The 24,001-nt window shown below is 45.1% G+C and overlaps 1 protein-coding gene across 2 annotated transcripts in view; it reads right to left on the reverse strand.

The window, feature by feature from the left end:
- Positions 1-23,472, reverse strand: part of KIAA1614 (KIAA1614 ortholog) — a 30,580-nt gene extending 7,108 nt beyond the window's left edge. Inside the window, exons 1-7 of one of the 2 annotated variants that reach the window (XM_075287228.1) lie at positions 23,386-23,472; positions 11,879-12,582; positions 11,738-11,801; positions 8,711-8,842; positions 5,733-7,363; positions 3,819-3,873; positions 1,878-2,118 (exon numbers count right to left, since the gene is read on the reverse strand). In XM_075287228.1, the coding sequence (XP_075143329.1) occupies positions 1,878-2,118; positions 3,819-3,873; positions 5,733-7,363; positions 8,711-8,842; positions 11,738-11,801; positions 11,879-12,560 (2,805 nt within the window). In that variant the 5' untranslated portion in view covers positions 12,561-12,582; positions 23,386-23,472. Of the gene's footprint in view, positions 1-1,877; positions 2,119-3,818; positions 3,874-5,732; positions 7,364-8,710; positions 8,843-11,737; positions 11,802-11,878; positions 12,583-16,260; positions 16,654-23,385 lie in introns of those variants that run through there. The other variant, XM_075287227.1, reaches the window with a different exon arrangement.
- Positions 23,473-24,001: the final 529 nt, after the last annotated feature.

The raw sequence follows: 24,001 nt of genomic DNA on the forward strand, positions 1-24,001 counted from the left end.
GATGTCCTTCTGACCCTCACTAACCCACACATTTCCCTTCCTTACGGAAGGTGCACGATATCAGGCGTAATACCCGTGCCAGAAATTTGGTGCAGTTTTTGAAGCCAAAACCAGATGTGGATGATAAAGCTGGGACACACATAGGACAGGTTTCTGCTTTCTATGATATTGAATTCATTCCTGGTTTTAGCTGCAAAGCTTATTAGGAAACCTGAACAAAACCTGATCCAAAACTTCTGGTCTTTGCTACAATGTATCAGCAATGGTGAATGTATCAGGACTCCACTTCTATGGCTTGTAGAGAGTGCATTGTACACCAGTCTTAATAACTGGCCGCAGGCACAGGGAACCAGAGATTTATGTAGAGGCTCCAGCACCACAATGGAAGTCTACACCAGGTAGGATTTTCTGTTCTGTATCTGTATACCTGCTTGTAGCAACCATGATGGTATTTCATGAATAAAAGTAAATACAATCTGAATTCCAGAACACAAGAATCGTGCAGACATGACAGGGCTCTGTACTGTATGTCAGCCATTATATAAGCCTCCCCATAGCAGCAGGCTCAGGACACATCTGGCTGGGGATTTATGGCCGTACATAAAGTCTAACTATCTGGGAGCGTGTGCAGCAGATAAATCACTATAGCTATAGCTCAGCCTCAGAATTCGGTGCAGATCACGTCATATTTTCATAGGGGTCTGGGCTCTGATTTTTTCTGTTAATCTGCTTCTTTATATAGCTAAGGTCGGTGCTGCCGCGGTACTCTGGTTACAGACTACAAATAAACCCTGCGTCATCTAATCCGGCAGTCATTTGTTACTTCTAGGCTAATCTATATTGGAGCATTGTTTACACACAGCAGGTTATTCATCCCTAAGAAAACGTCCGACAGCCATCGCAGTAAGCACATGCCATGTCAGTAATGTACTTGCATAGACTGGGGAACACTTTTATAGGTTGCACTTGCAGCACAAGAAGGTATGTCACTTTATGGCAACCTGCCAGTTGCCATAAAGTGACAGTGGAAATCCAACCCCACTGGACCACTGCACTTAGAACCATTAGGTGTCATTGGCTTCCTAATATTTCCAGGGCTAATAAGTTGCACAATCGAAAGATGTATTCTAGCCCTGGACAAATGGTGCAAGTGCCACCAGAGGGACAAGATGGTAAGAACATACAGGCTGAGGCAAAAGCAGCTTTTTTTTGTTGCAAATTTTGCTATGGAGTGAATTGAGCAGAAGGTACAAGTATAAGAGATTCCTATAAATTTCCCACTCCTTCAGCAGCCACTCTTGGCTTTGGCTCGAAAAAAAAAGAAAACCCACAGCAAAATCCACAGCGTGGGGCTTTAGCATAAGATTCTTGAACGGCCACAAACAAGGCGATGAGTGACATCACACCGCCAGGACAGCTGCGGTCACCGCTCTCACCACTACACTACATAAAGTTATGTTTGGCTGCAGCAGTCCCATCAATGCAACGTCCCTGCTGCTGCAGCTCTGTATACAAACAGAGCCCAGCACATCCAAGCCCCCTAAGGTCTCATTCACATGACTGTAAGAACAAGACAGCGCGTTCCATTCACACGGCCATGGTCAGTCTGGCCCACACATTGGCAGAACGCAGTCAGGTTATTAAGGCCTATACTGAGTGGAGAGGAATGGGTTAATGCGCTGGGGCAGATGGGAGGATTAGCTCATTATTACCAGTGTAGAACAAGTGTCTCTGCTTTGTGTATATAATATATATGCAGAGATAAGGCAGGTGCTGAAGGCAGATAAGGATGAGCCAGGCTCTGAGGAGGTATCACAAGAGGCAGCACTTAGCAGCCGCTGTGCATACACAACAAGCTGTGATTCAGGAGTACTCACCAGCTTCAGAGATTGCAGCGATGGACTCTTCTTTATCCTCCCCAGATTCTCCGATCCATCATATGACTCACTGTGCCCATTTGTGGATGCGTGTCCTTTATGAAGGTCTGGAGGAGATATCTGCTCCAAACTAGAAGACTGGAACCGTTCCAACTTGGGCCTTGATGTTAGGCCAATGCTGGAGAAAATTTTTCTCATTCCAGTACGGATGTCTCCTTTCTTAACCTCAGATTGCACTTTGCTGTGAAGAAGATCACAAAACGGTATTTTAATTTTTTTTTACTAGTGTCATTCCCTTTAGACATCAATGCATGATTCCTTAAAGAAAAGTGTGCCGGAATAATATAAAACAAACTGCGCCGAGCGCGAATAATGTAATATAGTAACAAGGTGGAGTTTGAATAAACAAAGAAATGGTTGTGACAAACGCTCACAACCACTTGTATCACGTGTAGCGATAATTCCCAAATGTCATGGACCCCATTATGCAGCTGACAGCCTCAGGAACGTAGTAAAGCCATTTACACATCAGGAAAATCCAATGCAGAAGAAAGAAGAGGCAGAGAAAGCGCTGGGCTTAAGTAATTTCCTTCATTCCAATTGGCTAATACACAACGCGTTTCGGGAAGAAGCCCTTTTTCAAGTGTGTTTCATAACAAATGTGAGATACAATAAAGAAATAAATTATATTTATTTATACACATGCACATAACATAAAACAAAAAAAAAACTAACAAAAAAACCCAAAAACGAGCGGTAACCCCAAGTCACCAGGTCAGTCAAAAGGTCATAGGAACATATAGCTGGGAAGTAAACAGAAAGGTTGAGGGATACATTATATCATGGGGATAAAGAGAAGGACTAGACGTAAAATAAAGAGGTCGAGTTGTACACTATGTGACGGACCATAGCAGCCACTAAACAGGGCTCGGACACAACGCGCTTTGTGCATGCGCCCCAGCCAGTATACTGAGCCAGAACAGCTGATCAGAAACACTGATGATTCAGTCTCAGCCCCCAAACTCTTCCCCCTCTTTATTTTCTAACTAGGCCTTCTCTTTATCCCCACGATATAATCTATCCCTCAACTTCAACCTTTCTGTGGATCTCTCCCAACTAGAAGTTCTTTTGACCTGGTGACCTCCGGGGGGGGGGGGGGGGTTACTGCCCTTTTTTCTTGTTTTATGTTGTATATATATATATCTGTATTGTATCTCACATCTGTTATGATACACACTTGATAAAGGGCTTGTTCCCAAAATACGTTGTATGCTAACCAATTAGAATAAAGGAATGTATTTAGGACCAGCGCTCGCTCTGCCTCATCTTTCTTTTGCGTGCAGCCACATTAAGCAGTATGAGCAGTGCGCCGTCCCCTCATATCAGAACACTACAGTTATACTTCACTGTCTTTTTAGTAACTTATTACATTTATTTCCCAAAGGCTCCCTGTCCTCATCCGTGGTCTTCTGTTCTCCTTGGTGATGCCATTGGGTCCCGCAAGGAACCGCTGAGGCCTGTGATTGGGCCTGAGTAGTCACATGGGGCACAACAAAGACATGGCGCTTCTGTTAAAGCATCTTGATGTTGGCGCATGTGTCCACTGAGGACAAAAGGCTTCAGTAGTCCCCAGGCAATTGACATGGCTCTAAGAGAATCTTGTGTTGTGAGAGGACCAAGGAGAGGTGAGGGAAGGCGAATATATATATATATATATATATATATATATATATATATATATATATATATATATGTTATGTTGCCGCACCTTCTCCTGGACTGAACAATATCATTTCCAGTTAGCCTCAAACAAGTTTGGCCCAAAATGAAACAGCCGAGGAAACCCAGGGATATTCAGTGAAACAAATCTCATGAGGTCGGCCATCTCTAAGGTCAATATAAAGAATTCTAATGACTGGTGAACGGATCCTCCTAGCTCACCTCTCATGTGTCAGCTCCACACACCGGTCTTTGGTTGCAATAACTGGCCCAGAACCTTAAAAAGAAGCAAAACAGTAAGTCAAGATGATCATCCATGATGGAGTCTACCAGTCTGTGTTCTTAACCAGAACTATGGTTATCATTAGAGATGAGCGAACACCGTTCGAACGAATAGGTAATCGATGGAATATCAGGCCGTTCGAGGTATTCAATTCCAATCGAATACCACGAGGCAAATGCACTAAAAATTTGTATCCTCTCCCACCTTCCCTGGCACTTTATTTGCACCAATAACTGTGCAGGAGAGGTGGGACAGGAACTACGACAATGGAGGCATTGAAAAAAGATTGGAAAAAGTAATTGGCTGGCTAAATCAGGTGACCTCCAATGTATACGAATAGTGGATTTAATATCTGGGTCATATGAGACTGTGAACTATGTGACTGTGAGACAGGGACAGATCTACAGGCAGGGTTAGCTAGGGATTACCTTTATTTAGGTGGGAATGTCACTCACCCAGTTCTTTGGGGCTCTATCTGGTCGGGATCCCTGTCAGCTTGCAATATGCGGGAGCTGACTTTTTCCCATAGGAATATATTGACCAGCGTTGATTGTCCGAATGCCATACAGAGTACAGCATGCGGCCAATCAACGCTGGTTCTGCCAGAGGAGGCGGAGTCTAAGATCGGTCCACAGCAGTCTCCGATCTCAGATGTAGCAGCATTGAGCGCACGCTGTGCTCTGCTACACCCTCAGATGCAGCAGAGTTGACTGTGTGCTGAACCCTGCTACATCTCAGATGTAGCAGAACTGGCTGTGACTGGAGTATAAGACATGATTTAACAGCAGAATAGGGACTGCAGCTCTAGATGTGACTGGAGTATAAGACATAATGTAACAGCAGAATAGTGACTGCAGCTCTAGATGTGACAGGAGTATCAGACATAATGTAACAGCAGAATAGTGACTGCAGCTCTAGATTGACTGGAGTATAAGACATAATGTACAGCAGAATAGTGACTGCAGCTCTAGAGGTGAGTGGAGTATCCTACTAATCCTACTAATATTATAAATGCTGCTGTTATAATTTCTGCTGTTACATTATGTCTTATACTCCAGTCACCTCTAGAGCTGCAGTCACTATTCTGCTGTTACATCATGTCTTATACTCCATTCATAGCCAGTTCTGCTACATCAGAGATGTGGCAGGGTTCAGCACACAGTCAGCTCTGCTGCATCTGAGGGTGTAGCAGAGCACAGCGTGCGCTCAACGCTGCTACATCTCAGGTGTAGCAGAGCTGTGTTCGCTCAACACTGCTACATCTGAGATCAGACCAGAATGGAGACTGCTGTGGACCAATCTTAGACTCTGCCTCCTCACAGACGAGCCTCCGGCAGAACCAGCATTGATTGGCCGACTGCTGTACTCTGTATGGCATTCGGCCAATCAACGCTGGTCAATGCATTCCTATGGGAAAAAGTCAGCTCCCGCATATTGCAAGCTGACAGGGATCCTGACGTAATACAGTGACTTGGGCATGTTAGATGCCCCCAGACATGCTTCCCCTGCTGTCCCAGTTACATTGCAGAGGTGTTGGCACCAATTCCTGGGGTGTCATAGTGGACTTGGTGACTCTCCTGAGTCGAATGGTGGGTTCCCCTGAAACAAAACATTTTTCCCCATAGACTATAATGGGGTTCGATATTCGTTCGAATAGTCGAATATTGAGCGGCTATTTGAAACGAATATCAAATATTTTACTGTTCGCTCATCGCTAGTTATCATGGACGTACAGTAAGCGGTCTATAACACTCTCCTTTGGCTGTAGATCTCCTCTATGTTCTATATTTCTGCACAGCGTTTATTAAACATAGATTAGCATAGAAGCCATAAAGACTATCAGCCATTCTTACCTGGCCGCTCATTGCTCGCTGTTGGTTGTCCATTTGTTCTGGGTTTCTCAGCGCACTTTTCTCTTCGCAGAACATTCCCTTCATTCTCTTCCCTTGGTGGACTATTGATATTAGGACAAGGCCCAGATTCCCGAAGTTCTTTCGTGGAGTTACTTCGCTCACAGTGCACATGTCTGTTACCACTGTGTGAGCTCTCACTTGGTTCCCTTTTGACCTGTTTCTTCCCAGAATTCCTATTCTCCTTGGCTTCTTTGTTGTTCTTCTCCTCGGACTGTTTCTTAGAAGTTGAAGAAACGTCTCTTATCTTAGGTTCGCTTGGTTTTATGCTGGCTATAGGCCGATGAGGATGGTCTATATCTCCAAGGATATCAGGATTGGTCACTTTAGAATTTGGCACTAGGTTTGATTGAATTCCCTTTTTGTCCTGGAATATGGGGACCTTATGTCCTCCTTGTAATGGCTGTTGGGTGACACTCTCTGTACGGACTGTGTGTCTACTAGTTCTTGATAGCGCTATGGTGGGTGCTTTTCCCGGTGGAGGGATAGGCACGCGGTTAGAAAGACAACCTTGCATTTTGCCGGAATCCGATTGAGAAAGCATGTATGGCATGCACTGACCCATGGGTGCCATATGTGCTCTAATCTCTGTCGGTTCCAGCGTTCCCTGTCTAGTGTCTAAATTTAATACAATGTTCCCTGTTTCTATGTCTGTATGTAATGCATTGAATCCCTTCTCCATATCAAGTATCAAGCTCTTGGATTTTCTTGCGGGTTTCGTCTCTTGCGGTATTTTTGTTAAACCAGTTCTTACCGAATCAACATGAAACCCGCCAGTCGTGGCAACCAACTGCGGATTAGATTCTGATATTTTGAGTATAGAATTGGGGTCTATAATGGCAGACTTGTCTTTGAATCTGCTTTCTAGGGCAAAAACAGAGGTCCCATTTTTTCCTTTGATGACTTGTTCAGAGTTGGTTCCCCCAGTTCTTGTTTGAACATCTGAGAATGAGCGCGTTGGGCGTAAAATGGCTCCATGCTCAGGTGTATTTGGTGAACTGTTTTTGTATAAGGTTTGAGTTCCCCATTTATGACTTTTATTGCCATGAGTCTTAGTACCATCTTCTTCTCCAGAAGAGTCTGCAGTGGAGTCACCTCCAATGTGCGTTTCACGGATCAGCTCTGTATGCACTCGCCATGGTTGGGAAGGTAGAATCCAGTGAGGAGAGGGCTTGACCCCCAAAGGCGAGCTAAGGGAGCCATCCTGAGTAATTTTCGAACCTAAGTGAACATTTCGTAGGTTAGTACCATGAGTAGCAGCTGGACCGGTGCCTGATCCTTTGACGTTGGAGCCGCAACTCCCACACTGTCCATGACCAGATGGTGACAACTGCTCTGTCCAGGAAGGAGGTCCATTTGCCTGTCTCTTTGGCAGTGGAGTGTTAGTCACAGAAGTCTGTGGAACGTGTTGTCTCTCTCGATATCTCTCTTCTACGTCTCTTTCAGATTCATCTTGAAAACGGACATGAGATGGAGAACTCCCTCGAGAACCTTTGTGCCAAGAACAGTAGTCACTGCTTGAGCTGTCACTTAGAGATCCTCCATCTGTCACCCCTCCGGTTGTACTTGGACCTCTGCATAAAGAAAATATTCAGAAGGTAATAGTGAATTATTTTCGAGACTTCGAGAGTTTGTGTATTAAACTTGGAGAGGGCAGAAAGTCACTGCCAGGGGTTTATTTCCCGGAGAACAAAATACAGCAAAATCCACTACCCAATTCTCATCTTCACCCACGTGTTGTCGGAGGGATAGCTTTAAAGCGTAGCTAAACTTTCCGTTAACTTTTAATTTTCTGACAATATTTGTGTCATTAATAAAGTTTTGTAATTTACTTTACTAACAGCCATTAAAAACTGACCTGATACGTTTCTGTCTAATGTTTGACATGTGAAGAACAGAACATTTGCGTGACTAGCGCCTAAACTAGACATTAGGAGGTTGGAGTTATACAAGCCTGATCTCTTTGTCCCCCATATCTCTTTGGGACAGTTTAAGCTCACCCCCATATATGTACACTACTTGGCCAGTCCAACCAAAACTGGCAGGTTTGCTCTTAAGTGCACTGGGGTCCTTGAGTACAAGGCTAGGGCAGAAAACCGATCCTTTGTCTCAGTAATGGAAACCCAATGGAAGTCCTAGCATTTGGTAACAAGAGGATCTTCCCAATTTTAGGATCCATATGTAGAAGGAGGACAATGGATGTTACTGAAAAAACAGGCAGTGATAGGAAATACCGGAAAGTTGTCTTACTGATGGCTCGGAGTGATATCTCTCCAATGTTTGGTAAAGTATGTGGCCATTCCTGCTCAGAGTAACAAATGATTAACTCAAGACATGAGATTCTGAGATCTGGAGCCGAATATTCTCATGTCTTACTGTATATAATGTATCTGTCGGCAGGCGGTGTTACTACAAGGCAGGGATGTGCTCACTGTCATATACTCCGTTTAGCAGCCTTGACACCTCCATGGTATATAAGTACTGAGCAGAATATGGCCGTAAACATTTCATTAGCATCGTCTTTACAATGGACTGTTTTATAGGGCTGAGTAACCAAACATGAAACAAGGGCACAAACATGGACAACATAGGCAGTCGTGTAGATGGAGACGGCGCTCTAGTGAGTATTGTTTCAGCTCATTCACCTTCGCCACTACTACGACCGCCGTGATCACAACCTATAGGAAGGGTATAGATAGCGGCTAAACAGTAAGACCATAAGGAAGATCAACAGCATGAAGAGCGGCGGTGACACAGGGGACTCTCGGGGACTCTTACCCCCCTTTTGTTCGCACACGCTTTGCTTTTTGATTTTCTCCACGAGCTCTTAATCCCTTAAATCCCTTTCTCTATCTTGTCTGGTCCCTTAATACATTTCACCATCCCCATTTCTCCTTTCATAGCCCCCTTCCATTGCTTACCGGCGAAGTGACGGCTGCGAATGTGGATGTGGTAGGACACAGTGGGAGGCTCGCAAGGGACTGGCCCCCTTTGCTTTCATCCGTGCTCTGTGTAGCAGCTGCTTGGCTTGTTCGTGACGGACGCTCAGCTCCCTGGGAGAGGATTAGAAAGGATTTGATCATGACGCCACTTCCCTAAGTGCATCAGCCAACGTCAGAATGTATAAAAATGCAGAAGGAGAACAGAGACCAATGCGGACAGCGCCCCCTAATGGATTTTTGTAATAGATATACAAATAACATGCAGCAAAGAGGTGAAAGTAGGACATAACCTATTTTAGGAAATCGCTAAAGAAGGACACGCAGAGACTGCGATACACAACATATGGTTTAGGCTTAAAGATTACAGACATTTGTTACAACTGGCAGCATATTCGCATGCGGCAAGGAGGATCAGCCGAGAAACCACAGTATTGTCAGTAAGTAGATGCCCGAGGATCAGCAGATGCCAAGTGCTGAAGAAGAGCCAAGCACCAATGACTTCATACTGGCCGCATCCGCCTGTATAAGATTCCCTCACTACTACAAGTCCCAGAATATTCTAGTAGTATATAGGTGGTCCGTTGCTGAAATCTGCTCCAAAGACATAGGATGGTCCATGAGCCAGCTAAACCTGTAGCTGCATATACAATGCTGGACACAGGAGAGGTCCTTATGGCTGCACATACCAAATACAGCCATATAGGAGATATATACGGTCTATAACAAATGGTTAAAATTATATTTTAACTGGAATTACTGGACCTACAGTGCTGGCCAAAAGTATTGGCACCCCTGCAATTCTGTCATATAATACTCAGTTTCTTCCAGAAAATGATTGCAATCACAAACTCTTTGGTATTATTATCTTCATTTAATTTGTCTTCAATAGAAAACCACAAAAAGAATTGTCAAAAAGACAAATTGGATATAATTCCACAGCAAACATAAAAAAGGGTGTGGACAAAAGTATTGGCACTGTTTGAAAAATCATGTGATGCTTCTCTAATTTGTGTAATTAACCGCACCTGTTACTTACCTGATGCACCTAACAGGTGGTGGCAATAACTAAATCACACTTGCAGCCAGTTGAAATGGATTAAAGTTGACTCAACCTCTGTCCTGTGTCCTTGTGTGTACCACATTGAGCATGGAAAAAAGAAAAAAGACCAAAGAACTGTCTGAGGACTTGAGAAGCAAAATTGTGAGGAAGCATGAGCAATCTCAAGGCTACAAGTCCATCTCCAAAGACCTGAATGTTCCTGTGTCTACCATGTGCAGTGTCATCAAGAAGTGTAAAGCCCATGGCACTGTGGCTAACCTCCCTAGATGTGGATGGAAAAGAAAAATTGACCAGAGATTTCAACGCAAGATTGTACGGATGGTGGATAAAGAACCTCGACTAACATCCAAACAAGTTCAAGCTGCCCTGCAGTCCGAGGGTACAACAGTGTCACCCCGTACTATCCGTCGGCGTCTGAATGAAAAGGGACTGCATGGTAAGATACCCAGGAAGACCCCCACTTCTTACCCAGAGACATAAAAAAGCCAGGCTGGAGTTTGCCAAAACTTACCTGAGAAAGCCAAAAACGTTTTGGAAGAATGTTCTCTGGTCAGATGAGACAAAAGTAGGAAAAGGCATCAACATAGAGTTTACAGGAAAGAAAAAGAGGCCTTCAAAGAAAAGAACACGGTCCCTACAGTCAGACATGGCGGAGGTTCCCTGATGTTTTGGGGTTGCTTTGCTGCCTCTGGCACTGGACTGCTTGACCGTGTGCATGGCATTATGAAGTCTGAAGACGACCAACACATTGTGCAGCATAATGTAGGGCCCAGTGTGAGAAAGCTGGGTCTCCCTCAGAGGTCAGGGGTCTTCCAGCAGGACAATGACCCAAAACACACTTCAGGTCAGCACTAGAAAATGGTTTGAGAGAAAGCCCTGGAGACTTGTAAAGTGGCAGCAATGAGTCCAGACCTGAATCCCATAGAACACCTGTGGGGGAGGAGAGATCTCTTGATGGCAGTTTGGAGAAGGCCCCCTTCACATCTCAGGGGGGACCTGGAGCAGTTTGCCAAAGAAGAATGGTCTAAAATTCCAGCAGAGCCTTGTAAGAAACTCATTGATGGTTACGGTTGTAGCGGTTGTTCACAGTTATTTTGTCTAAAGGTTGTGCTACCAAGTATTAGGCTGAGGGGGCCAATACTTTTATCCGGCCCATTTTTGGAGTTTTGTGTAAAATGATCAATGATTTGACTTTTTTTTCATTTTCTTTTGTGTTTTTTCATTGCAAGCAAAATAAATGATATTAATACCAAAGAGTTTGTGCTTGCAATCATTTTCTGGAAGAACAAGAGTATTATCTGACAGAATTGTAGGGGTGCCAATACTTTTGGCCAACACTGTATGTCATATGCAACTCCCATACTGAGCCAATTCCCATAGCTGAATTTCTCCAGTATCAGTTCTCTGGTACCCCGAGGTTTATAGTTTGTCTGCATGTACAGGTCCATGAGAAACCGGCACACAGATCGGATGACATCTGCGCGCCATCAGTAACCTCCACTGACCCATACATTACATGAGCCTGGCACATGAATAGGACCGGTCTTGAGTTTTGTCCCCCGGTCCCAGCCCCTTACATGGACCCATAATGATACACAGTTGTGTGTATGGGACCATAATAAATAGGTATAAGATCAGTGTGTGAGCCATTAAAAACACGGCCAGCACACTGACAAAGCTGACAGTCGTATGAATGGGGGCTTATAGAGACTGACCGACCCCGTGTAGTCATTGAGATTCAGTGTCCTGGTCTCTTTCCATTGATAGTCTCCTTTATTGTTTTATTGTCTCCTCCCTCCCATAGTCAGGTATTGCAGCTCAGTCCCATTCACTTGACTAGAGCTGATGTGCAATGTCCCCAGCGACCATGTTGCTCCTGGGCAATAAGAATCAGGTAAGCGCCCCCTGTGTTAGCTCTAATACACCTGTTATGGTGTGTTACTCACCGGCAGTCATCTGTTACAGGTAGAGAGACACCAGAATCTGCGTCTACGTCACCAGGGAACAACCCTAAAATAGAAAACAGCCGTGTTATACACTATACACAATATACAACTGCAGTCCATGTCCCCTACACCCGTACTTACAGCTGACTTCTTTGGAGACATGTCCTTGGCTGGACAAACTACCATTGGTGTTGTCCACGTTGTGACCGGCTGTCCTGTTGAGTTTACACCTCAGCTCCAGACGGTTTTTCTCCACGCGCTCGGCCAGGCTGAGAGCGGAGTTGGGGTCCCCTGTAGTGCATGGGTTCCTGGAGGGACTGTCACATGAGGAGTGCAAGCAGTCGTGAGGACAGAATTGTGAATTATTCTCATTTATGTGAACAGAGTCGGACAAGTTTTCTGTTTGGCATCTATTGCATTGACTCAAAGAAGATCCACCAATATTACACGTCCCCCAAAGCTCATCAGATCCCCATGCGGCCTCCTGCGGGGTCCCAGAATACAGCTCTGGCTTATTACAATCCAACAAGTCTTCAGTCAGGTAAGTACGAAGCTGTGGAGACACCAGAGCATCTTCAGAGATGTCACCTTCACTTCTACGGCTCTCGGAGTGTCGAGATTCCTTCACCTTCATTTGTTTTTCCTTTAGGGCTTTCACCTTTCCCTGGAGCACAGACGTCCTCACCCCATGTTCAGACTGGTCACTATCTCTAGTCTTCCCACTTGCGGGTCTTACTTTTCTTGGGGATTTACTTGTCCGTCCTGTGGATCTCCTCTTGTCTGTAGGGGACATGCACTCTCTTGTGTTAACCTCCATCTCCATCTTTTCCACAATCGAATCTTATCTGCAAATTGTAAAGAAACAGAATAAAGAACAGTGAGGGGAGAACTAGAAAATACAGTAGGATATGTCCAGTGGCTGGTCACTCATGCATACTGATCACCTATCCACAGAATAAGCCACCTGTATCTGATCTATCGAGGTCCCTGTACAGATCAGCTATTCCAACAGACTCCAGGGACTGGACACTACAGCAGTGGATGGGAGGCAGAAACAGTCAAGTAATAGGAGCAAAGCAGCAGTTCCCTACCACCACCGCTATACAGCGGATGGGGCTGCACCTCTGCTATTACTTTAATAGGACCAGTCTGTATGCGCTCCCCAATCCACTGCAGCAACTTCCAACATCTGGGGACTGCCAGAATAGCTGATCTGTGTGGGGTCTGGGTATCGGACCCCCACAGACCAGTTACTGATGACCTATCCTAGTCTGATCCTTGAGTGATATATCCTTTCATCTTTACCCACTGCATGCACATTGATATAGTTTACCAATATGGACGTAGGGAACAGAAAAATATGTGACTGAAGGATCAGACTACACTGGTGTTTTGTAGTCTGTTAGCATGGAGACATATACATCTGCATAGTCAAGACAGTAGGAGATTTTCAAAGACTATTTGTGAAGTTGTTTCATCTCCAATCTAGATCGTTTTTTCAATGTCTGTGACTAATATAAAGCAGATCTAGGCTATGAAAAGAAAACAATATACAGCAAACCTCAATCTTAGCATTAAGGATAGACGTCAGTCTTAAAGGCACGCTTATGCTAATAAAATCCAAAAGGACACTTGTTATTCCGTTTCAAAGTCTAACCCTACAGCCGCGTTACAGCTCCTGAATAGCTCAGCCGTGAATAGAGGATCAAAGCATTCCTCCTGAGGAACTGGCAAGGCTTTGGTAAACCGAAAAGAGGTTTGTTCTGTAGGAACATTTGTCACTGAAACTTCTGGATTGCAAGGAATGGTCTAAACCTCAATGGGATAGATGTGACATTACTGTAGGCCGAGGTATCCTGTGCACAGGTGAGGGCGGGGAACTGAGCCAAGGAGAAGCTGCCTGGTGTGTACTGATGGATACAGGAACATGACTGGTCTGCTACAGGTAGAAGGTCCTGGCTCTGTACATGGCGGGGCAACCTCATATCCCAATGACTAATGTTTCTATAGAGAGGTTCAGTATTGACCAGAATATCCCTTTAAAGGGATCCTATCATGAAAATGCTATTTTTTCTAACTAACAAGTAGGACTAGCCTCAAGAAAGGCTATTCTTCTCCTACCTTTAGATGACTTCTCCACGCCGCCGTTCCGTAGAAATTCCGGTTTTCGTCAGTATCCAGCGCCGCTTCCATCTTCTTCAGGAACAGCCTCTTCATGTTTCTTCTGGCGCTGGTCGTCAGATTTCTAGCCAACTGCGCATGCCCACAGGCTTCAAGAAAATGGCCGCTTACTTACTGTGTAAGTGGTCATTTTTCTTGTGGCCAGTGGGCATGTGTAGTCGGCTTTGCCCTAGGCCCAAGGCCTAGAGGTTTGAAGCCAGCGCCGGAATAAGATGTGTGAAGAGGCCGTTCCTGAAGAAGATAGAGGCGGCGTTGGAGATTTCTCTCACAGCATTGGGGACGCCCCCGGTGATGCGAGATAAATCATTTGCATACCGAAGAAAACCAGGATTTTTATCGAACGGCGGCGCGGAGAAGACATTTAAAGGTAGGAGAAGAATAGCCTTTATTAAGACTATTCCTATGTGTTACTCACAAAAAATTGTGTTTTAATGCTAGGATCCCTTTAAGGTTGGATGACAATGCTTTTGCAGTCTGCCCACCTGGGTCAAATCTGGATTTTTCCACCTGTAATGTCCATTAACATTGCACCAGTGCAGCCTGGGAAGTTGTGTCTACAAAGAATATTCTACAAAGCTAATTTTTTGGTATAGTGTAGACCAGGGGTAGGGAACCTTCGGCTCTCCAGCTGCTGTGAAACTACAACTCCCAGCATGCTCCATTCACTTCCATGGGAGTTCCAAGAACAGCAGAGCAAGTATGCATGCTGGGAGTTGTAGTTTTGCAACAGCTGGAGAGTCGTACGTTCCCTACCCCTGGTCTAGACGATGTGATCATGTGGCAGATTTATAGGCGCTTGTAAAGACAAACCTTATATATGATGCAAATGTAACACATAAGGTATGTACAAGAGTTGTGTTTTGGTTCACCTTTGAGACAATGTACAATGGCTGAACATTACCGAGCAATCAGTATTGCAATTTCAGCATAATTAAGCTCTCTACTGTCAAGTGGGAGGTCCCAGGGATGGAGTAGAAAAACAAGGACTGCCATCTGACAGTAAAGTGCACAAGTGTGCTGAAAATAACAGCACAAAATGTAAAGGGGTGTTCCAATTCTTCTTTATGAATGACCTATAATCAGGATAAGGCATCAATAAGAGGTCTGTGGGGGTCTGACCCCCAGGATCCGCTGTTTGAAGGGCTGCGGCACTTTGTAAGAGCGTTGTCACCTCTTCGCTGTCACATGCTGTTTCATAGCAGACCTATGATATACCTGAAGCCAATTAAAGTCAATGGGACAGGGCTGTAGTCACGTCACATGGCCGCTATGAAAAAATCAGCGTGCAATGTAAACAGGAAATACATCAAGATGCATGTACAAGCACTGCGGCCTCTTCAAACAGCTGATCAGCAGGGGTGCTAGGTGTCAGATCGCCACTGATCTCTTATGGATGATCCTATCCTGAGGACAGGTCATCAATAACAATGAGCAGGACAAGTCAAGGTCAAGCCAGACAACTCACAATGCGGCATTATAAGGTCAGCACATGGGCAGAGCAGCCGGTGCACTTGTCTTGTGTCTGTAATGCCAGGCAGTGGTGGGCTGTAACCGGGTGCTGCCAACATCTACTCCATGTAATAGTATGCTTTAGACTACTATGTAAGTGGATCCCTTGTACATGGGCACTTTATGGGGTTTGGCTTAGGCACTGCCATGTGCCACCTCTGCCCTCTCAACTGGCCCTTCCTACGCTCGTGTGACATTATTTTAACTCTTTCATGATTTGTACCACCTTACCATTTGATATAAGTGTAATATAAGTGTGTCTAACCACTTTACACAATAACCAACCACATAATATACATTGTATAAACTACAACAATCCCAGACCGCCGCTATAGGGGAAACATCCTACAATCCAGTGTGTTTTTAGGAGATCCGCTCTTACCCGCTGCAGGGGATATGGCGGGCTTTGCGTTGTAAAAGCAGCAAGGCCTTCTTATTCTTCCTTAGAAGGAAGCATCTTTTATTCCTTGGGCTTATACAAGGAAATAGCAAAAGCAAATATTTCACCGTATGCTGTAGTATTAGGATAACCGGGCGCTAAGGAGACAGCACAGGGGAATTGCGTATACGCTGTGGGCTTACAAATTAGGACTGGGCCCCAACGGGATAGAAGGAGTTAAAATAACTGTGCAGTGTAGACAGTCACACAAAAAGAGTTGTGTGCCAACAGGTCTGATACTTTCCAGACATTCTGAGTAATGAGATGGGACTTTAACCCTTTAGAAACCCTCTTTCAATAGGGTCCTCAGGCTCGAAATTTTAGCAGAAGCGTTACACAGACTATGGATGCCAGAGACCCTTCCTGTGGGTAACGTAGGCCGGCACGATCTTACCAGTTGTCCAGTGTCCCTGGAGTCCTCCTCTGTCTCCATGTGGGGTTGTGGCCCTTGTAGCTCTCCGGGGCCCGCTGGCACACCTGGCTTCTGCTCCAGAGGTCTTGAGATAGGAAAGAACAGGGCTCAGTGCTATGGCTGACTCCCTGGCACATCTCTGAGGGCGAGCAGCAGACGGGGAGCCTGGCAGCTTCAGCTGCTCCTTTCCATCCCAGCTGCCAGATGTGCCAGGAAGTCCAGGGCGAAAACACGACCTCTATGACTAGATGCCCGAGCGATCCAGGCTTCAGTGATATTCTATAGCCCTCATTGCTTCCATATCATCCTGTGTCTCCTTCACTGGCCATAGCTCCCTCCCCTCCTTCCTTCACTCTGCCTGTGACCTCCTCTCTCCTTCCCTCCTCCTCTGAATGAAACTCTCACCCCCTTCTCTGCCCCAGTAAACGCAACTTCTCAGTCAATATCTAACTAGCCCTGGGTACACAAGTGCACAGCTGGCCTCTGTGGCCCGGCTACAAGTCTTATAGCCGCAGGCCAACTCCTCAAGGGGGAAGATCCCTGGAATTATAGTCTCCTCTAGGATACATTGATAGAGGGGGATATATCTAGGAAAAGGAGGGAGGAGCGAGAAGGGAAAAGCAAAGAAATACTTGGAATTGCCAAAGCTGTAGGAATGTTACGGTTTTATCTTTGAGCGCTCCTATATGTATATGTGTATGTGTATGGACACACATCTGACCTCTCGTGAGTGTCACAGGTGGAGCGACTTTTGTCAAACCTTATGTGTTCCATGAAGAAAGCTACAGATACAATGTAAGAATCTCATACACGACATATGGTCTCCTAAAACCCAGGAGCGGAATGTTCTACAAGATGGACATCTGCTAAATGTAACACTCCAAAGCCGGATACATGATCGGGTCGGATTATTCTACTGCCATAAATACGTTTCTGCTCACCAATAGCATTTTATTTTATTTTTTTTCAACTTGAGACAGAAACTTGTGAATTGTCAGTTTGAAGCTGGACATACACAATAGATTCTCATCAGCTGACGGCCAATGTTTAGATGCTGTTTACTGGAGGAGGACGACATTAAAATGTGGGGGCAGCTAGAGGGGGTCATTAAAATGGGAGCAACTAGAGGGGGACATTAATGTCCTCCACCAGTTTAATGTCCTGCTTCAGATACCCCCCCCCCCCCTTCGTTTAATGTTCCCCCTTCCAGTTGACCCCAGTTTAATGCTCCCTCCATCAGCCCCCAGTTTAATGTCCTTCATCTACACGCAGTTTAATGCCCCCTCTATCTGCCCCCAAAGTTTAATGTCACTTTTCATATGCCCCCTCCCCCATTTGTCTCCTCCATCTGTCCCACAGCTTAATGTCCCTCTTCATTTGACAAAGATTAACATAAAAAACACTGTTACTCACCTCTCCTTGCTCTACGGTTGTCTCTTGATACAGAATTTCCAGGCGTGATGTGATCGACATCATCATGCCTACAGCTCCTGGAGTTGGAGCACACAGAGCCACAGTAGTGAGGTGGGGGCTCTCCGCTCCTGCTTCACCAGTGTATTCAACTCATCTGCGTCCACTCTGTACACAGATGAGTTTAATTCGGGACATACCTCCCACTGATCGGGACAGGACCCAGAATCCAGGATGGTTGGAAGGTATGCATATATACAATTCGTGATCGCCATACAGTAACATATATAGAGTGACTGCTATACTGTAATATATATACAACTAGCATATGCCCGCGACTTTGTCTGCAAGTTGGTGTTGGCGCTGAGCCACTTATATTTAGCCAATTGCTGTTGTGGATGATCCACCTGCTCCCGCGTCTCGGCTCTGTTACATCGCTGCATATGCGCAGCATACTCAGTTGTATGTACATCTCTGCATATGGAGAGCGTACTGAGCTGTGCTACAGCACTGCTTAAGCTCTGCTACATCTGGCCATTTGGATTATAGGGGTGTTCTTATGTCAGTGTGTGAGCAGCTTCTATGTTACAAAGGGCTGAATGGATATTGCTGAAATGTGCCACAGTTCGATCAACCTGCTCCCACGTCTCAGCTCTGCTACATCGCTGCATATACGTAGGATACCCAGCTGTATGTACATGTTTGCATATGGAGAGCCTACAGAAGTGTGCTACAGCGCTGCGTAAGCTCTGCTACATTGGGCAATTGTGATTACAGGGGTTTGGTTATATGACTGTCTGAGCAGCTCTGGCTACATCTGGCCATCTGACTGTCTGTCTCTGCTACATCTGGCCATTTGGATTATAGGGGTGTTCTTATGTCAGTGTGTGAGCAGCTTCTATGTTACAAAGGGCTGAATGGATGTTGCTGAAATGTGCCAAAGTTCTCCCCCTTCCCCCATCAGAGGCAGAACAACACATTCCCCGTCGTACTCACTGAAACGTTACACCCGATATACTCCTCTTGCCCACACACATCCTGCATGTTCTGTAATCTCCTGATCTTCCATGAGACTCCATTTTCATCAGCTTTCACACTGTCCAGCTTCATCCTATATAGCTCCGCCCACAAAATAGCATGAAGCTCTGCCCACTGCCTAGCATGATCCTATCCTAGAATGGCTCAAGGACCTGTGATGATGTCATCCAGGTCCTTGAGTGTTGTGTGAACCTACATTCCTTCACTGCGGCCGAGGAGTGACGTCATTTACCGGGATAAAAAGTAGCCTATGTTTTAATCGGGGTTCCTATGTATGTATGCAGCAAATTTCAAGCAAATGCATTCAGCTGTTTTTGCATGATTGAGGAACAAACATCCAAACCCACATAGGATAGGATTAGTGAGCCCTATACATATATCTACGCTAGGATATGCCAACAATTGCAGTAGTATACCCCATGCGCCATGTATGCCATTCTGGAACTCTAGTAGCATGGGTCTACACTGCCTTACATAGTGGATTTTGTAATGTGTCACATGACTTGACACAACCCTCCTGATTGGCTGTTTAGTATTTGTAATTTACTACAAATCTGAATACTTTCCATGAACATTCCCTGGTTTAGTTGCCATTTACTGCTCTCTACTGGAAAGAAATTTAATTCTGGTCAGAAGCAGAACCTATCCGTGCCCGGGAAAGGAAATCTATAAATACTTAACGGAGCAATCCATGTTCACATATAGCTTTGTGCACAGTTATATAATGTTACAATATACTTTCTGTATAAATCCTTACTGCCAATAGATCATTATGTATTGTTACTGTTACAAGATCCAGCGCTGATATACATGCTGTATATACATGCTGTAACTGTTCAGGGAAGGTTTGTAGCCAATAAAGTGAGTCAGTCACCAGAACCCAGCCCTGCTGATAAATAGGTTAGTGTCACCAGAAGCAACATATCACCCCAGCCCTGCCGATAGATAGGTTAGTGTCACCAGACCCAGCATCTCACCCCAGCCCTGCAGATAGATAGGTTAGGGTGACCTGAACCCAGTGTATCACTCCAGCCCTGCAGATAGATAGGTTAGGGTCACTAGACCCCATTATATCACCCCAGCCCTGCAGATAGATAGGTTAGTGTCACCAGAACCAGCGTATCACCCCAGCCCTGCAGATAGATAGGTTAGTGTCACCAGAACTAGCATATCACCCCAGCCCTGCAGATAGATAGGTTAGTATCACCAGAACCAGCATATCACCCCAGCCCTGCAGATAGATAGGTTAGTATCACCAGAACCAGCATATCACCCCAGGCCTGCAGATAGATAGGTTAGGGTGACCTGAACCCAGTGTATCACTCCAGCCCTGCAGATATATAGGTTAGGGTCACTAGACCCCATTATATCACCCCAGCCCTGCAGATAGATAGGTTAGGGTGACCTGAACCCAGTGTATCACTCCAGCCCTGCAGATAGATAGGTTAGGGTCACTAGACCCCATTATATCACCCCAGGCCTGCAGATAGATAGGTTAGGGTCACCTGAATAAGCTCTTTGGAGCAATGAGAGCATTACTGTTGCCCCAAAGAGGTAACCCCTTTGCATATTAACAAAAATAGGCTAATAGGCAGATAATGATGAATCCTACTGAAGGACACCAAGCAGACATCTTGTAAACGGTTATAAATCTATACATAAAGTATACTGGATAACTATACAAATACCAGTTCTATGCTATATCCAGTACATCCCATAATGTCATGTACAATCTCAGAGATATTTAGTAATGTTTTTTGGTAGAAGATGCAGATTTTCTTCACAGGTTAAAATTGCAGAATGTGAACAGTAGGACAATTCATGGAGTAACATCCTGGACAAGTAAACTTTCCCTGGGTCCTGCAGACCATAGCGCCCTGGGCCCAGCCACTTGTCATGGTGCATTTCATACAAAGCTCTGCCTGTTCTTCCCCGGGTCTTGTTGCTCTCTATTAGTGGACTGTAAAATTCCTAATTAGCCCGACATTGCTGAAAACCAATCTCCGTGCCGGGGGAGGGGCAAGTGCATTGGATATGTTAAGACACCTTTGTCCTCTTGTGTTCCTTTCCAGAAAACATTACATCTTAGTAATGACAAAATCATAATGTAAAATAAAAGTAGTGACAACATTAAGAAATTATTCTGAGCGAGTTCACGATATACAAGATGTAACCCCAATCCGTATCATGAATAAAATCTCTTGGATTTACATTAAAAAAAAAAGTGTTTCTTGTTTTCTAGCAAGAGCGCCACTCCTGTCTATAGGCGGCATCTGGTATTGTAGGTCAGCATTATGCGGTGTGTGATATAACACCTGCACAAGAACCTCATTGTTACTGGATAGAAACGGGTGAACCAGTTCGGGATCAAGCAGATTAGTCCCGAATGTTCCCGTCCCCCCCAGATATTTGCTATAGAAGTATATTAAAACTATACAGCTCCCTACACTGTCTAGTGGCTGGAAAAGGTACTGCAAGCCGGTGGAACTGAACTTCGACTGCTGCACAGAGTTATAAAGCTCTGGTATAGTATGGCACTGCCCCTGCCCATCTGCTATTGCTGACCTATCCTAAGAACAGAACACCAGCAGTGAAAATGTGAACCCTTTAAGTACACGGTTAGGCTGAAGTCCCACGTTGCAGAAACGCAGCAGCAAAAAACGTTGCATATTACAGCACCTGTAAAGTGTATGCGATTCTGGCTAATCCCATCCACACATTGCAAAAGGAAAAAATCTGCAGTGGAAAAGCTGAGTTTTCAAACACACCCGCATCTCTTAATATCACAGCTTGTCCATTATACTGGCGGGAATGTTCCATCTAGGTATAAGAAGGCCACAGAGGTTTTTCTGCAGCGTTTCACTACGTGGGGCCTTAGCGTTACATACTAAGGATGAGCCCCCTATTATACCCATATTGATGTCAGACCGGATCACTGGACCAATAGTCAGACTCAGACTTGCTGCTGTAATACAGAATAACTGCGGCCGTATTACGCTTGGCAAAAACGTAACTAAGGCTATGTTCACATCTGAGATGGCGCCACCTTTTGGAGACTCTGTCGCAGTGTCTTGAAGGAGTGTTGCAGCTCAAACTTTTATGTTCGTCAGTTTCAGTTGAAAAAAACAGAGACCTGACAGATCCCATTATAGTTAATGGGATCCATCAAGCTCCATATGTGACTGCTCTTGTATAGTTCTCCTATCTGTTGTTCTGATCCTCTGATTTACCAGAACAACGGATAGGCAAATGCTATTGTGAACCTTACCAGAAGACGGAAACCTGTCAGTGTTCGGCCGTGAGCGCCTGTGAGCGTTTTATCCTCTCCGCGGTGAAACCAGGTTTTTTTTTAAACTGAACCGGACACAGAATACCGCATGGCCGACTCTGTATCCAGTTAAAGAAAAACGATTTCGCTGCGGAGAGCATAAAACGCTCACAGGCGCTCACGGCCGGACACTTTTCAAACCCATTCAAATGAATGGGTGAGAAAGAGTCCTGCAGGTTTTCGTCTCCTGCCCTGTTTCGTGCAGGAAACGGGAACCTGCAGAACGGAGACCGGGCGCAGATGTGAACGAGCCCTTAAGTGTACTTAATGGGAATGACACAGAACAACCTCGTGGACCTTGTTAGACATTGTCTATTACAACTCATCACTAATACTTGGACAGTTTAAAGGGTTTTTTCAGGATCAAGAAAAAAAAAATGGTGGGAAATTGTGTAACTTAATAATATGAGCACAGAGGCCATATTATTCGGGCCATTTCATTCATTTTTCTCTCCGCATTTTTCATGTGGAAACCACACGGACCCCATTATAATATATGGGGTCCCTGGGTTTCCTAAGGTAACCACTTTTTTTATGCGGAATAGGTTTCCGTTCAGGGGGTCCCCAAGCAGACTCCCCGAACAGAAACCCATGTGCAGATGTGAACCGGGCCATAGGCTGTAGTGGTCACTTGCGTGGACGCGGCCTCAGTCCAGAAACACAGATACCAGCAGGGAGCACTGGAACTACTGGGGTCTAATAGGCAAGGACTTCCTTTACTTTTCTAGAAACTTTCCCACCAATGCACCATTTTTTAAATTGGACCCTTTACCATCAAGCCCAATTCATTGCATCCTTCAATAGGTGCTGGTCCCGATTCTGGCATAGTTGGATTTTTTTCTTAGGTCCCCACTCTTCCCGATAAATCATTTTTGTTAGTTTCAGCACAACCATGTTATTTACTGTCAGGTGGGCGGTCCTAGGCTGGAGCAGACAGACAGGGACCGCCCACAGGGAGCATAATAGTGCTGAAACTAGCAAAAGCGATTGCTCAGGAACGGTGGGGGCTAGAGAGAAAAATTCAAGTATACCAGCATCAGTATTGAATAACACAGTGGATTGGAGTTGGCGAAGGTGGGGAAAAGTCCAGTACAGAGATGACCCCATAATGATCGATGGGACATGAAGTCCAGGATAGGGTACTATAAGGGGTACAAACAATGAGGGGTATTTGTTATGGAGCATGAAGTACAGTTTCTAACGCTTTGCCTTTGCCATACAGAACACATTTATTAATACACTGTGAAAGATACAGCCAGACATGTAGAAATCCTTCCGATGACAATCTTCCCAGGTTTATAAGTCAAGCCATATTAAAATTTGCGTCTTACCTTCTGCTTACCATTGACATCCACTTTGCAGCAGCCCCAGGTAGTGACCAGGATGTGCAGTGTACCCAGATGTGTCCATCACCCTACTGCACAGATCAGACTCAGCATCTGCTCCGCGGCCCCTGGAGCTTAAGGCAGCTTTTAATATTCCTGATTGATTTCATAATCCCAATAAAAAGAAATGGGCAGGATTATAACAATGTACAGATCATCCCCGGGAGAAAAGGAGATGAGAGAGGAGGCAGATCCCGCTATGGCTGCTCTCATGGCGCTTTGTTCTCTGCTGCTGATATTCTGTTCTCCATTCCAATACTCTTTTTCAATTATTATTTTTGGATAGGTCCTCTGACCTAGCGGGATGTGGCCGGACCCCTCTGCAGGGTGAAGGAACACTTATGGTGTGGACAGAAATGAATGTCCAGGTAACGCACAGAGGTCTCAGGCCCCGCAGACAGAGGGATGCTGCGGGTAACCAATTCTTTGCCCCATTAAGGCTGTATTCACACCTGTGTTGGTATCTGACCAATGCAGGCTGTGTCTGAAATAGCAGATGTAAAAGCTCTGCAAGATCAACTTTTTTTTTTTTTTTTTTTTGTAAGATATCCGATGGATCCCA

This window comes from Leptodactylus fuscus, chromosome 9 (genome assembly GCF_031893055.1).
Source record: "Leptodactylus fuscus isolate aLepFus1 chromosome 9, aLepFus1.hap2, whole genome shotgun sequence".
Lineage (NCBI taxonomy): Eukaryota > Metazoa > Chordata > Amphibia > Anura > Leptodactylidae > Leptodactylus > Leptodactylus fuscus.